Source organism: Macaca nemestrina, chromosome 17 (assembly GCF_043159975.1).
Source record: "Macaca nemestrina isolate mMacNem1 chromosome 17, mMacNem.hap1, whole genome shotgun sequence".
NCBI classification, from domain to species: domain Eukaryota; kingdom Metazoa; phylum Chordata; class Mammalia; order Primates; family Cercopithecidae; genus Macaca; species Macaca nemestrina.
Genome location: NC_092141.1, coordinates 37,087,205 through 37,101,281, shown reverse-complemented (window position 1 = coordinate 37,101,281; position 14,077 = coordinate 37,087,205). Strand labels below are relative to the sequence as shown.

At 57.0% G+C, this 14,077-nt stretch overlaps 1 protein-coding gene across 1 annotated transcript; it reads left to right on the top strand.

Moving 5' to 3' along the window:
- Positions 1-224: 224 nt before the first annotated feature.
- On the top strand, positions 225-10,868 carry LOC105467290 (TBC1 domain family member 3B-like). Its single transcript, XM_071082631.1, has 14 exons — positions 225-353; positions 1,777-1,849; positions 2,012-2,094; positions 3,385-3,424; positions 3,913-3,998; positions 4,449-4,551; positions 4,881-4,990; positions 6,237-6,285; positions 6,811-6,931; positions 7,609-7,703; positions 8,100-8,165; positions 8,636-8,735; positions 9,094-9,246; positions 10,225-10,868. Exons 2-14 carry the CDS (start codon positions 1,778-1,780, stop codon positions 10,692-10,694), a joined length of 1,548 nt encoding a protein of 515 aa, XP_070938732.1. The 5' UTR covers positions 225-353; position 1,777; the 3' UTR covers positions 10,695-10,868.
- Positions 10,869-14,077: the final 3,209 nt, after the last annotated feature.

Sequence of the window (14,077 nt, the reverse complement as noted above, 5' to 3'; positions counted from 1 at the left end):
TGGCCAGAGAAGGCACACACACGTGCACAAATGCGTTTACCCATGTACAGGTGTGCACGCATGCACACAAACACATCGCAGGCAGGCATGTGGCCGCCTCAGGCAGCGGAGGACCCTGACTCTGGGCCCTGCTGACCCGGGCAAGGCCCCACTGTGATGCGTGCCATGACCTCAGAATGTCACTGGTGCTTAGCACCAATCCGCTCTCCCGCCTGCCTCTGTGTTCTACGGCAGTTACCCACGCACAGTGGTATCAGCTACACACGCACGGTGGTATCTGGGACCAGTTTTGTGGACTCAAAGGTTTTCTACCTGAGAGGCATAACGCAGGCCAACTGATTCATCGGAATCAGGTGAGTGCGACCTGCTCTCTTCCCTCCAGGCTGACTTGGGGACAGTGGCTATGCTGTGGGTGGTGTTGGCCTCTGGGCAGCTACCGAGGAGGGTCATCCCTGAGCACTCACCGGTCGCCCGTTCTACACTGCCCGTGTAGACGATTGGCTCTTTTGTCCTCATGGTGGCTTCATAGAGTGAGTGCTGTTCCCTAGTGTACCCATTGGACAGGTGAGACGTCTGGGGTCAGGGAGGCGGTTACCGGCCTGGGAATCCAGACAGGACCCTGGGTTTTGATCTCAGCCCTGCCGTACGCTGTGCTGGAATTCAGGCCTGAACCCTGTGACCTCCCTGCCCTAGATCCCAAGTCTTCCCAGGTTTCCCATCCTGATGGGGCAGAGCCTGGCCCTGGCAGAGCCACTGGGATAGATCCACTGTGGGTGGGGGAATAGGAGGGTCCTCAGAACACCTCTGTGCCCTAAGCTGGGTCCTGATGGTGGCTGTGGGCCTCACTGAACACACATGGTCCCTTGTCCTGGGGAACCTTCTGTCCTTGGGTAGCTGTGGAAAATGAAGGAGCCCTGGAGGGCTGGCTGGGGGGAGACTATCTTCTCTTCTGTTCAAAGGGGTCCGGGCACTGGGGTTCTCTCCACATATTTCTTGCTCTGTCTGGTCCTTTCGAGGCCTCGCCCTCCTTCTGCCCCAAGTGTTCCCAGGAGGGATGGTCCATCCAGGTGTTCTCTGGGGCCAAGGACCCACTGTCCTTCCTCAGCGACCTGGGAAAATGAAGCCCCCTCCTGTAGGGACAGCTCAGAATGGTGGAGTCCAGTCCCTCCCCGAGTGAGGGTTTCCACTAGCACAATAGATCATTTTCATCCCCCAAACCGAACACCCTCCTGCTCAACTGGCATTATTCCTAAAGTGGCTTCACTGTTCAGACTCAACAGCCACGGGAGCCAAAGTGATGAGTGGAGAAGAACAGAGCAGTCAGGAGAGATCTTGTTCCCTGTAGGAAACTGGACATCTCTGTGGTCCTGAGCATCCCAGGAGGCCGATTGTACAGAGACCTCTGGTCGCTGACCCCAGTCTCCCTCCATATCCCTGGAATAGCCCATCATGGGCCCTTCACCCTTGGCAGGTGGACACTATTCAACCTGCTAGGGCAGGTGTGTCCCCATTTCATGGCATTTGGGGATGATGGGACTCTCTGTCGAGGTCGCACTGTCCTCAAGTCCTTGGGACGATGCCCACCCCTGCTTGGGACTGGAGACTGCAGAGACTCATGCATGTGTGGGACACTAGGTCTGGCGCCTTTTTACCTGGGGGCGGTGGTGGAATGGGGGTTACGCAGCCAACCAGCATCTGGGAGCCTGGCGGGAACGGTTCAGGTGTTCTCCGAAGGTCTCAAGTACAATGTAACTTTTAGATGATTTTGTCTCACAGGATGGTAATCGTAGAGGATGCAGATAGTTTGTGGGCACAGGAGCGAGAGAATATCATCATGAACTATGAGAAGGTACAGGTCGGTCTGCTCCTTGGAGGGAGGCCTCTTCCAGTGTGCCCTGGTCAAAGGGTCCTGGGCTCCCTAGGAGCACAGAGTGGGCACGGGTGGCCACTACCCCCAGGCCCTTGCACCCTTTGCCTTGGACCCCTCACCAAGCCTCCCTCTGGGTTACAGGGACACCGAGCCGGGCTGCCAGAGGACATGGGGCCTGAGCCTGTTGGAATCTACAACAACATTGATCGCTTTGGGATTGTGCAGTGAGTCCTCTGTGCTCCCCTCACCCCTGAAGCACCTTTCTCAGCTCAGGGATGGGTTTGCTTTCAGAAAGGCCTTTCTGAGGCAGGACTGCCTCGCCGGGTCAGGCCAACCTCCTTTCCAGGGTCAGAACTCCTCCCTGACTCCCCTGCAGGTCCAGCCCGAGGTTGCTGTTAGGCCAGAGGGGCGGGGCCCATCTAGGGAGCGAGTGGGAATGGAGACTGGCCTAGGTCAGGCCCCTGGACTCTCAGCAGTTCTGTCCCCAAGTTAGCACAAGAGAAGCGGGGTAGCCTGAGGGTCTGGCCATGTCTACTTGGAAACAACGCCAGTGAAATCCAAGGGTTGTGGCTACAGGGTGAGGGGACGCCTGGCCCAGCCTCAGGGCTGTTGTCCAGCAGGTCTCTGAGGGCCCACCTGCCCCTGTCCTCCCTCATTTCCCTAGAGCTACAGCCCTCACTGTCCCCATGGGGAAGGGGGAAAGGTATGGGAACGATGGGAGCGGTGGCCCTAGGAGAATGGGGGAGAAGATGGGCAGGGCCCCGTTCTGGGTATTTCATGGTGAGGCCAGGGAGGCAGCAGGGCTTGTGGCTAGAGACCCTAGGTCTGGTGCTGGGAAAGGACCTGGGGCCATGTAAGAGGAGCCCAGCCAGGAGTCCATCCCTTAGGGTTCATAAGATGGAGGGACAGAGGATCCCGGGGGAGGTAGGGTGGCAGGGAGCTGATGAGCCGTGCCACTTCTGAAAGGCAGGGTGTGTGGGTCAGGTGCAGGGAGAGGCAGGTGGAAACTGGGAGTCAGAACCTGCAAGGGCCTTGGGGCTGTTAAGTGGGATGGGGCCCTGGTACACCAGGAGTACACCGGGAAGGTCTCAGGGCAGGCTCCCTTGACCCTGGTGGTGTGATGTGGTCACTCCCTGAGGGACTCCTGTCAGGGCCCTGTCGCCCACCCTGGGCAGCCCCCATCCCACCTCAGGCCTGACCTTTCTCAGCTCCAGCAGAAAGCACCACCTCCAGTCCAGGACGGGCAGCCCCATTGTGCAGCCTGACCACCCCCCACACCAGGGGCCCCAGTAACCCCGGCCAGGCTGGCCCCGCACTCCCTCTTCTCCCAGGTCCTGCCCCTCCTGGGAGTCAGCCCCACAGGAAGGCCCTTGTCCTCCCTTCCCTGTGTCTTTTCCTGGACTGAGCGCTGAGCTGGATAGGGACAGAGCCTGTCCTTTCTGGGGGTTGGGTCCCAGTCTCGGGGAGCTCCAGGCCCTGTGCAGGTCCTCAGTTCTGCCTGGGTTGTCTTACAGTGAGACAGAGCTGCCTCCTGCCACTGCTCAGGAGGCGAAGGTAAGAGCCTGATGCATGGGGAGGGGGCTGGTCCAGGGATGTGGGGACTGGGTGGGTGGTCGGTGAGGCAGAGGAGGCAGCTGGCCGGGGCAGTGGCGGGTGAGGGCAACACGATGTCCCTGGGAGGGGCAGCACTCCCTGCTGGAACTGACCCCAGGTTGCTGTAACTTTGGCAGCTTGATAAGATTCCAAAGTGAGAACCACAGCTGTGGCTTGGGGGTGGCTGCCCGCCTGTGTCAGTACCCCACGTAGAGGCTGGGACCTGACCTAAGACTGGTGTGTCTGTGGCCTGAGGATGGCACGTCCCGGGGTCCCAAAGCCAGCCCACTGGCGCTCATTTGCTCAAAGGCTCTCAACCCTTAGGGTCTGCCCTTCCCTGGCTCTCTCCAGCTGGGTCCACCAGGGATCCAGAGCCCAAGATCCAGCATCCACGGGCGGCTCTGGGAAGCCTGGCAGCTCCGCTAACTCCAACATTCCCCATTTGACAGCAAATGCGGCGGGAGATAACACGAAAGAGCAAGTGGATGGAAATGCTGGGACAATGGGAGACATATAAGAACAGTGAAAAGGTAATGTGTGGAGGGAGAGGCCCCGGGAACCACTCTGCAGAGACAGGGGACGGGCACCCATGGCTGTGGCCTGGCACCGTCAGCCTCTCAGAGGGCGGGTGGCACACTGTCCTCACCCAGAGGACTGCAGGCCTGGTCGGTGATTTGCCTGCCTATTCGTGCAAGCGTCACCTTGCCGGGAGGGAATCTGAATCTAGGGCTGGGACCACCCGGAGCTCAAGGCTAGGGATGCCCTGGTGACCCAAAGGAAGGAGAATGTTCAGATCAGAGTCCCGACTCTGAGTGTCTATCCACTCTTTCAGTCCTGGGAAGGGAGACTGTCTCCCAGCTTAATGTCACCTCTAACGAGGAATCATGGGGCCAAAACCAACCATTTCCAGAATCCTCGGGCTCTGGTCCTCACTGGGGTCGCCCCGTGGCCTGTGACACCAGGTTGTTTTCTGCCCACAGCTGAGAGATCGAGTATATAAGGGCATTCCCATGAACATCCGGGGCCAAGTGTGGTCAGTCCTGCTGAACATACAGGAAGTCAAGTCGAAAAACCCCAGAACATACAAGGTACACTCAGCCGGAGCACGACAAACAGGACAGGCCGTGTCAGGGGCTCAGGTCTCCAGCTGGAGGGAGCATCAAGCCCAGGCTGGGGGGTGGGTAGGATGGTCAGATGCACATCCTGGGCACGGACGGTGACATAGTCGCCACAGACAAACTTGGCTCTGGTGACCCTCCCCGGCTTCAGTAACAAGCCAAAAAGCAGCTTTGTGCAGAAGGAAACCTTCCTGCTTTCCTTCCTTCCCGGAGTGCTGACTGTGGGCTGACTGCCATTTGGGGTTGGGAGTCTTCCATCCGTTCTGAGGCTGCTTCCTCCTCTTGGCCCTGCCCTACAGGTCATGAAGGAGAAGGGCAAGAGGTCATCTGAACACATCCACCAGATCGATGTGGACATGAGCAGGACATTAAGGACTCACATCTTCTTCAGGGATCGATACGGAACCAAGTAAGCCTATGGGAGCCACAGGGTCTCAACAGAGATGGAGTGAACGAAAGGGATGGGGGCTTCCCCGGAGAAGAGGCCAGGGTCACCCAGGAGGGATGACAGAGCTGCCAAGACCTCCCCTGACCCAGGGAGCAGCCGGCACCATGAACTGAGCACCTGGTTCCAAGCCCTGGGCCAGACTGGAACATGTGGGGCCAGAACCCAGGAGGATCCTGAGGAGACAAAAGGCAGCAAACAAAATCATGCACAATGGTGAAAGGTGCTCTCCCGGACCCACGGGGACCCATGGTAGGACTCACGGGAGGGTGGCAGGATGGAGGGCCCATGAGCCTCTCCAGGCAACACTGACAGCACCAAATGCTGGGGCAATTAGGGGTCCTGGAAACTGTCATCCTGGTCTGCTGGGAACAGGACATGGCACAGCCACTTTGGCAGCCAGTTTGGCAGTGACTCACAAAGCTCAATGGACTTGAACCACGTGTCCCCAAAGTATCACAAATATTGAACCCACTGATTTGAAAACTGATGTCCACATGAAACCTGCATGCCACGTCCGCTGCTTGATTCATCATCACTCACACAAGGAGCCTTCGGGGACAGTCTTCAACATGGGAAGGGGGAGAGCAAGGCTGGTCCTCCCTTCAAACGGAAGACCCAGTGAGAAAAGGGAATGAGCCAGTGATGCCCGCACGAACGCGGGTGGATCCTAGATGCATTTTGCTGAGGGAAAGAAGCCAGACCCAATAAGCTACCACGTAGGATTCCCATTCCTGGGCCATTCTGGAAAAGGCCAAACCATAGGGATTGAGAAGCAGTCTGGGTGGCCGGAGGCTGAGGGATCAGGGAGAGGCTGGGTGCATAGGGGCCACCCTGGAGACTTGGAAGATGAAGGAGTCACTTCAGGAGGGGCTGGAGCGGTCGCCAGGAGACTCTGCCCATTGGTTTACAACCGTGGAGGAACTGTACACCCAAAGGCTGAACTGGCGTGTATGCAAATTGAAAATAAATAAAGAAAATCATTCAGAGTGAAAAGGATCAGGCAAGTCACTGTACAACTGGGCTATCTGCATGTCACAGATGTGGATTTTCCTGAAACATTTCCTCAAAGTCAAAGGCCCTGAAGAGCTCACTGCTTATCTGGTGAATCATCTGAACCTAAAGTGGGATTTGTTGTTAGGCTTTGTAGACAAAGTGAAACTTACGGCATCTGCACAAAACAAACAAAAGCCTCATTTCTGTTTCCTAGGCAGCGGGAACTATTCTACATCCTCCTGGCATATTTGGAGTATAACCCGGTGAGTATTCCCGGCAGTGACGTTCCCGGGCAGTATTTCCCTGTTCACAGGAGTGGGTGTCTGGTGGGGGTGTCGCTGCTTCTTTTAAAATTAGTATTTGTGAGCCACCAGGATATAGGAGGTAGGACTCCGGCTCACTGCTGGCATAAACCTCTAAGCAAGGGGGTGGTCTCAAGGGGTCAAGCTGAGACACAAAGGAGTCGGGGCCTGGACTCCTGGTGTCACCTGGGTCTGACCACCACTTCTCAGAACAAGAAATGATGCCCTCCTCTTGGGGCTGCCCCAAAGCCCAGGAGCTTGGCAGGGTCGCATGCGGGATGGTGCCATCAGGAGACAGTATGGACAAGGTGCTGAAGTGCCTGATGGACTTGGCTCTTGTCATGAAATGAATTTGCATCCTGAGGAAGCCTCTTCATCAGAGGAAGCCTCCCCAGTCACCTCTGCCCTCTCCAATGACATGAGTCCTCCCAGGTGACCTTAGTCCTCCCAGGTGATATCCTTTCACGGTGACTCTGGCTCTTGCAGGAGGTGGGCTACTGCAGGGACCTGAGCCACATCGCGGCCTTGTTCCTCCTTTATCTGCCTGAGGAGGATGCATTCTGGGCACTGGTGCAGCTGCTGGCCAGGGAGAGGCACTCCCTGCAGGGTAGGTGAACAGGTGCCCAAGGGACCTCATGCAGTCAGACCCAGGGATGGCCACCCTGGCCAGATGATCTCAGCTTTCAGCCGAGGCACCTTCCTTGGCCAGCTCCTTGGGAGTCTTTAGGATGTCTCTGCTGAGGGTCCCACAGGGGTCCGCGGCTGACCCCAAAGCCCAAGTCAGACGCCTTTCATCCCCATCAGCGGAGGGCATCTCATCCTCCCCGTGGCCACCCTCTGTGTCCTGCTGCCACGCCCTCTGGATCTGATTGTGTAGCTGACTCTCCAATCCCTGAGAATCCTGCTGCCCTTGGTGCCCATGAATGGGCCGACCAATCCCAGGTGGCAGCATCTCCCCAACCCGTGTCCCCTGGCCTGAACTCACTTCCAGGAGACGACCAAGAGCCCAGCACCCACCCTGCTCTGGCTGCCGTGTGGTGGCCTCAAGTCATGTTTGCCCTTTTTGCACCCTGGTCCAGGAGGCGTCCAGGGGAACCTCCAGCCAGGCTCCAGGGGATGTTCCTGCCCCACGTCCCCAGAGCAAAGGCTGCATGGTGGGTCACCAGATGGGAGGGTGAAAGGCCTTGAGGTTTGGGGGCCTCTCCAGCTGCCCAGCTCTTCCTGCTGATGGCTCCACATCTTGGGGGAAGGCTCTGATTTCTTGATGGGCTGGGGGCTTCTCAGGATTCCACAGCCCAAATGGCGGGACAGTCCAGGGCCTCCAAGACCATCAGGAGCATGTGGTCCCCACGTCACAGCACAAGACCAGGTGGCATCTGGTGAGTTTATGGCGTCTGGTGAGCAAGCTTGGGCTCTTTCCCAGAGACTCTGCCTCCCGTGGCGCTGGAGGAACGGGGACTGGAGCCCCTGGTGGGGCTGGTGACTGGATGAGTCCAGCCAGGGCCTGACCTGGGACGTCGGGTTCTCCATGGGCTGGGAGTTGGATTCCTTTCCTGCCCTGGAGGAGACAGAGGCACAGGGATGGGGGCCCAGCTCCCGCAGAGCAGGGCAAAGGGCAGTGTGTCCACCGGGAGTGTGGGAAGGGGCCGGTGTTGTGGGGAGCCCTGGACACCGCCCAGTGTTCTGCACTAGGGGAAGGGTCTTCAGAGGCCCTGGAAGAGGGAGGTTTTTAGGGCAGCCCAGGGGGCCCTGAGCACCTCTGTTCCTCCCATCAGGACAAGGAAGGTCTTTGCGTGCAGGATTCCTCCTTAGGCTGGCTTCTCCAGACGTTGAATGACGGGGTAAGAAGGCACAGGGAGACCCTGGCTCAGGGACCCTCCTTGCCCTGCAGTGCCCTGCTTCCCCAGCCTGGGGGTCTGGCTCAGCCACAGCCCACAGGAGGCTCCGCCCACAGGGGGGGCCTCACAGGACACCCAAACCAAACCCTCTGCCCAAGAGGGGTCATCCCAGGGCAATGACTGGAGCTCAGGACCAGCCTTATAGGCAGACTGGGCCAAGACCTGACTTGGGAGGGATCAGGGAAGCCTCAAGCCCTGGGCAAGCCCCTCTCTCCAGGAGCCACACCCCCACTCCAATGAGTGCCCCCCATGAGGAGCTGCAAGACCTTGTCTGACCCAGCGCCCTGGAGGGCTCAGGAAACCCTCATGGGGAAGGTCACTGACTCTGGGGACTGAAGCCCCAGTGGGCTCAGTTCGAGCCACCAGCCCCAGCCTGGAAGGGCTACAGTCTCCCACACCTGCTATCCCCACAGATCTCTCTTGGGCTCACCCTGCGCCTGTGGGACGTGTATTTGCTGGAAGGAGAACAGGTGTTGATGCCGATGACAAGCATTGCCTTTAAAGTTCAGAGGAGTAAGTCTACATGTGCCCAGTTGGGCCTGGGGAGCCCTGGGGTCAGACGCTGACTTACCCGAGGGCAGCTTCCTCACACTGTCCTCATGATCCTCTGTTCTGGCCCAGAGGGAGGTCTGGCCAGGTGGGCTGGGCAAGGCACAGTGACACCGAGCCCGTCCCCCACATGACCCAGATGAATGTCGTGAGCACTTCCCTACCCAATTCCCCCAGCCACGGTCTCCTGTGCACATCCAAACCCCTGGGGTGGCCACAAAAGATTCCCGCATCGCCTAGTGGGAGACTGAAGTGGCCACGGGGTATCAGCTGTGCCCCCTCCCAGGGAACTCTCCTGACCTGATGTCCACCCTGTCCCTAGAGCGCCTCATGAAGACATCCAGGTCTGGCCTGTGGGCACGGTTTCGGAACCTGTTCTTCCATACCTGGGAGTTGGATGATGACTCTGTGCTCAAGCATCTTAGGGCCTCTACGAAGAAACTAACAAGGAAGCAAGGGGACCTGCCACCCCCAGGTGAGCTCCAGTGCCATGTTCCCCCCCATGTCACCCTCTGGGGCAGTCAATAATAGGGGAGTGCCCAAGACCCGCAACCCTACTACCTGGGCCTTCCTCTTCACCTTTTCTTCCTCCTCTTCCTCCTGGACTCTAAGAAAGTACAGGAGGCCCACCGGTCCTCACGGCAGGCGCTCAGTGCGTGTGTACTGGATGTGATGTGCCCGCAGGAGGGCGATGTGGGCAAGACCTTCCAACAAGCCGCCTCCCACATTCCACAGTGTCTCTGTCTCCCCATCACAAGGCCATCAAGGGCACTAAAGAAGCCAGACCCATTTATGGGAAACCCTGCCCCTCCCTGCAAGCACCCACCACCTCAGAGAGCAGCAGAGGCCCCTCACTCCTGCACGCTCCTCCAAGGTTTCCAGGACAACAAGCCTTGAGCCAGGGAGACAAGGGAATCGGGTGTCCCTGACCCCAGAGCATTCAGGGAGAGGGCACAGGCTGCACCCCAGGCGAGAGCCAGAGCCAAGAATTCAGCCAGATGTGGGAACGGTCAGTCCTGGCATGGACTGGGCAGCCCAGGAAGGCAGAGGGTGACCCACATCCAGGTCCAATCACCCACTGTGGAGATGGGTCCCCATGTGAGGTGACAAGGGGCTGGGTGACATCCAAGTCCCCTCCCACCTGAGTTCTCACTGGGGGCTGTATCCCTGGCCCAACAGCCCTGAGACGAGGGTGTGTGGTAGGAATCCCCCAGCCAGTCCGAACCCTGGGGGCAGTCCTAGGAGCTACCTGTCATGCCCTGATAGCTTCCCCATGCCAGGCGGCACACACCCCTCCCTCTGGGATCAGCAGACTACAGGCGTGTCCTCAGTGTCAAACCACGGGGCCACACAGAGATCCTGAGGACTCCAGAGACCCGGGCAGGTGGGGCCTGGCCGGGAAAGGCCTACATGGGCTCAGTGGAGACGCTGACCACGTCTGTTTTTCTTTCAGCCAAACCCGAGCAAGGGTCCTCGGCACCGAGGCCTGTGCTGACTTCAAGTGGCAGAATGACCCTCTGCAAGGGGGACAGGCAGACCCCTCCAGGCCCACCAGCCCGGTTCCAGCGGCCCATTTGGTTAGTTTCCCCACCATGGGCACCTCGTTCTTCCACATCTTGTCCTGGTGTGGCTGTCCGGGAAGACACCTACCCTGTGGGCACTCAGGATGTGCCCAGCCCGGTCCCGGCTCAGGGAAGACCTCAGGGTTCCTGGAGATTCCTGGAGTGGAACTCGATGCCCCGGCTCCCGACGGACCTGGATGTAGGGGGCCCTTGGTTCCCCCATTATGATTTCGAACAGAGCTGCTGGGTCCATGTCCCTTCTGAATGTGTCCTGGACAGCCCCGGGACTGTGGGACAGGGCCAGCTCGAGAAGCCCGCGGGGACCCTGACACCAGGCCCTGCCCAGGCCCATCAGGACTGAGGGAGGCCAGGAGATATCCCACTACAACAGGGCACCCCGTCTACGGACAAGAGACTTGCACCCAATTTCTACAATGGCACCGTATCCCAGGAAGACCAGCTGGCCACCTGCTGGCAGGCAGAACACCCTGCGGAGGGGGTGAGATTGGCTTTCACCGCACTGAGCCACAATGTGGACATGGACTTCCAGCCAGCCCTGCACTGCACCCAGCACTGATTCCAACCAGGACGGCTCCTTTACAGCTAGGGACGAGCAGCAGCGCGCTCCCACCTCAGGGCCTTGCCTCTGTCACCTCTACTTGGAAAATTCTCATTTCCCTCCAGGGTTCTAGAAGCATCTGGGGCAGGGCTCATGGCTGGATAACTTCCCAAGACTTAACAACCCAAGCAAACTTCACGTCCTCGTTTTATTTTTTGTTAAACTTATGAAAATTGATTAAGAAAGTGTGCAGCTCGAAAGACCTTCACAGATGGAACACACCAGCCCCCAGATCACAAAGCCAACCATGCCCAGCCCCTCCCAGCACCCCCAGCCGTGTGACCAGCTTTCTGAATTCCCACAACACCGTGTGCCTGCCTTTGTGTTTTCAACTCATAGATGATTAACCCCCTTCATGTTTTAAAATAAATGTTTTCTGTTGAAATTAGTTTAGATATAAAAGATTGAAAAGGCACTACAGTGGCCTCCTACACCTTCCATCCAACTGCCCCTAATAATGACGTTTTGCAGTTCCATGGCACATAACAAATTTAGACTGGGTGTGGTGGCTCACACCTGTAATCCCAGCAATTTGAGAGGTCGAGGCAGGACGTTCAGGTTCACTTGAGTCTAGAAGTCTGGGACCAGCCTGGGAAACACAGGTGGACCCTGTCTCTAGAGAAAAGACAAAGAAATTAGCCTGGCATGGTGGCGGGTGCCTATGGTCCCACTTAGGAGGCTGAGGCAGGATTGCTGGAGCCCATGAGTTCCAGAAAGCAGTGAGCCATGACTGCACCACTGCACTCCAGCCTGGGTGACCGAGTCAGACTTCCCCTCTTAAAAAAATTAGCAATTTAACGTGGGTACAATCCTATTAACTAAATAATAATGTGAACTATTATCTAAGGTTATTAAGGCTGGAATTATCCTATTTTTGCCTAACTTCTCATACCTGTCCCTAGATCCCACTTCGGACTCGCCCTCTGCCTTCAGCTCATGTCACCTCAGCTTCCTCCAGATGGTTCAGCAAACACACACCTGGGCTGAATGGTAGAGCTGATTGCTCGTACACAAGGGGAGACCTGTGGGCAGGGGTTTTCAAACTTATACAGCAAATGAGTTTTCCATGGTGTTCTGGAGAGCACCCTTTGAGAAACACTTTGACAGTGAATCCAGGCCCCAGTATCCATCAGCTGATGTAGTGAATTTTGTGGAAGCTCAGTGAACACCTGCTCTGCAGGGTGCATGTGAAAGGGGAGAGGATGAGTAAGCTGCAGATAAAGAAGACAGGACACAGGGGGTCTGTCGAAGCTCTATCCCCTGCCTTCAGCACTCACGGATCAAATCCAACTCTTAGGGAATGGTGGCCACATGCTGGGCCAGCTCCAGGCTCTGAGGATCTGAGAGTGAGTGATGCAGAGCCAGGCCTTGCCCTCGGGGAACTCTCCAGCGTACACCTCCCTCTACCCTCCCAGCGCCCTGCAAAGCAGGCGTCAATGTCATTGTTTATGCACAGAGGAGGAACCTGACTGTTAGACAGGTTCCTGGGTTTTCCAGGGTTGCAAGGCTTCTGGGAGACAGGTGTGACCCTGAGGACAGGGCACAGGCCAGTGTAATGCCAGGTTGGAATGAGCTGTGATCTGTACCATGTAGAGGCCTAGGCCAAGGTGGGAGTGACTGATGACCAGGTCAGCCAGGTGGCTGAAAACACTCTTGGGTCCTCACCTGCTGGCTCCCAGGAGTCTGGAACTGCCAGGAGGGTGGTGGCAGGTCCCCCATCCTCAGCTGGGTGGGCCCGGATAGAATAACAAGGCGAGGGCACATTTCCCCAGCCATTCCCTCCAGGCGCCGCTGTGACCTGCTCATTCCAATTTTGTGGAAATGTTTCCACACACACAGAATTGCAAGTAGCAGTGGATGTGGTGAGAGGCATTTGGACATGGGATAGGCAGTATTTTGGAGGCAGAGCCTCCAGGACTCGCCGATGGGTTAGCTGCAGGGCTTGAGCGGGGAAGGAGAATCGAGGATGATGTGTTCAAATCAGTCCATTCACTTCCTCTGTGCCACGCCTGTGCTGGGCACTGGGAGAGACAGATGAGCACAGGAGTCCCGGCCGGGGGGAGGTGTGGGAGGAAGCCCAGGGTGTCTACTGGGAGCTGAGGGCTTGTGTCCACCTCAGCGCCATCCAGGTTCTCTGCATGGACGAGTATAAGCTGAGCTGCCTGGAGGAGGAGGAGCTGCTCTTGATGGTGACCAGCATGTTCAGGAACGGAGACTCCTCTGGCACCGGAGAGGTTGGTGGCCTGAGGTCGGATGGTCTAGGGAGTGTTGGGGCACAGGAGGACCCAGGAAAGGGTCTGGGGGATGCAGGACGTCCTACGGACGGCGTTTGAAACTCAGTGCTCAGGTCACTCCGAGTCACTCAGGTCATTTGCCAGCGTCTGTCGTAATTATTGCCATATGAGAGTGCCACCTCTCCTATGACATGTTTTATATATTTCTGTGAATGGCCTACTTGTTTATATTTACAACTTCATGTCTAAAGGAAACTTCTATCACTCTCACAAATGGAAAGCCAGTAAAACATAAATTCTATGAAAACAAAACGAAGTCAATGAATTTTAGCTGGATACTATTCCCTGACCAAGGCCTGCTGGAGGTGGTACAACCAGGGTTTGAATTGAGATGTGCCAAGCTTCTGAGTTTCTTCTCTTTCCCCCACACCAGGGCTCCTGAGTACTGCATTACTGACATCAGGGGCCAGACAATTCTTTGTGACGGGGCTGTCCTGCGCCTGGCAGGATGTTTAGTAGCTTCTCTGGCCTCCACCCACTGGAAGCCAAGGGAATTCAGAAGAAGCTCCTCATTCTCCCATTTCATCCTCAGGACAATATATGACATAAATGTTATATCTTTTATTTTATAAATGAACAAAATGAGACTCAGAAAGGTTTAAGTGAGTTACCTGAGAACACACGGACAGCAAGAGGTAGAACTAGAAAGTGAACACAGGAGTCCACATGGGACAACAACAAAGTTCAGGTTCCAGCTTCCTTTGAGTCTCTCATTCCAACAATTACCATCGTCTGGATATGAGCTGAAGTACAGGAAACCTGGGGCTGAACTCTCCTCCCATCAGGCCTAGGAGCCCAGACCAGAGCCCCAGCCCATGGTCTCCCAGTCAT

Bases quoted from the DNA above. Each gene is read 5' to 3' on its own strand.
- LOC105467290 (XM_071082631.1), top strand. From the start codon at position 1,778: ATGGTAATCGTAGAGGATGCAGATAGTTTGTGGGCACAGGAGCGAGAG. The intron at 3,425-3,912 runs GTAAGAGCCTGA...CCCATTTGACAG, and splicing joins CCACTGCTCAGGAGGCGAAG to CAAATGCGGCGGGAGATAAC. The intron at 8,166-8,635 runs GTAAGAAGGCAC...CTATCCCCACAG, and splicing joins TCCAGACGTTGAATGACGGG to ATCTCTCTTGGGCTCACCCT.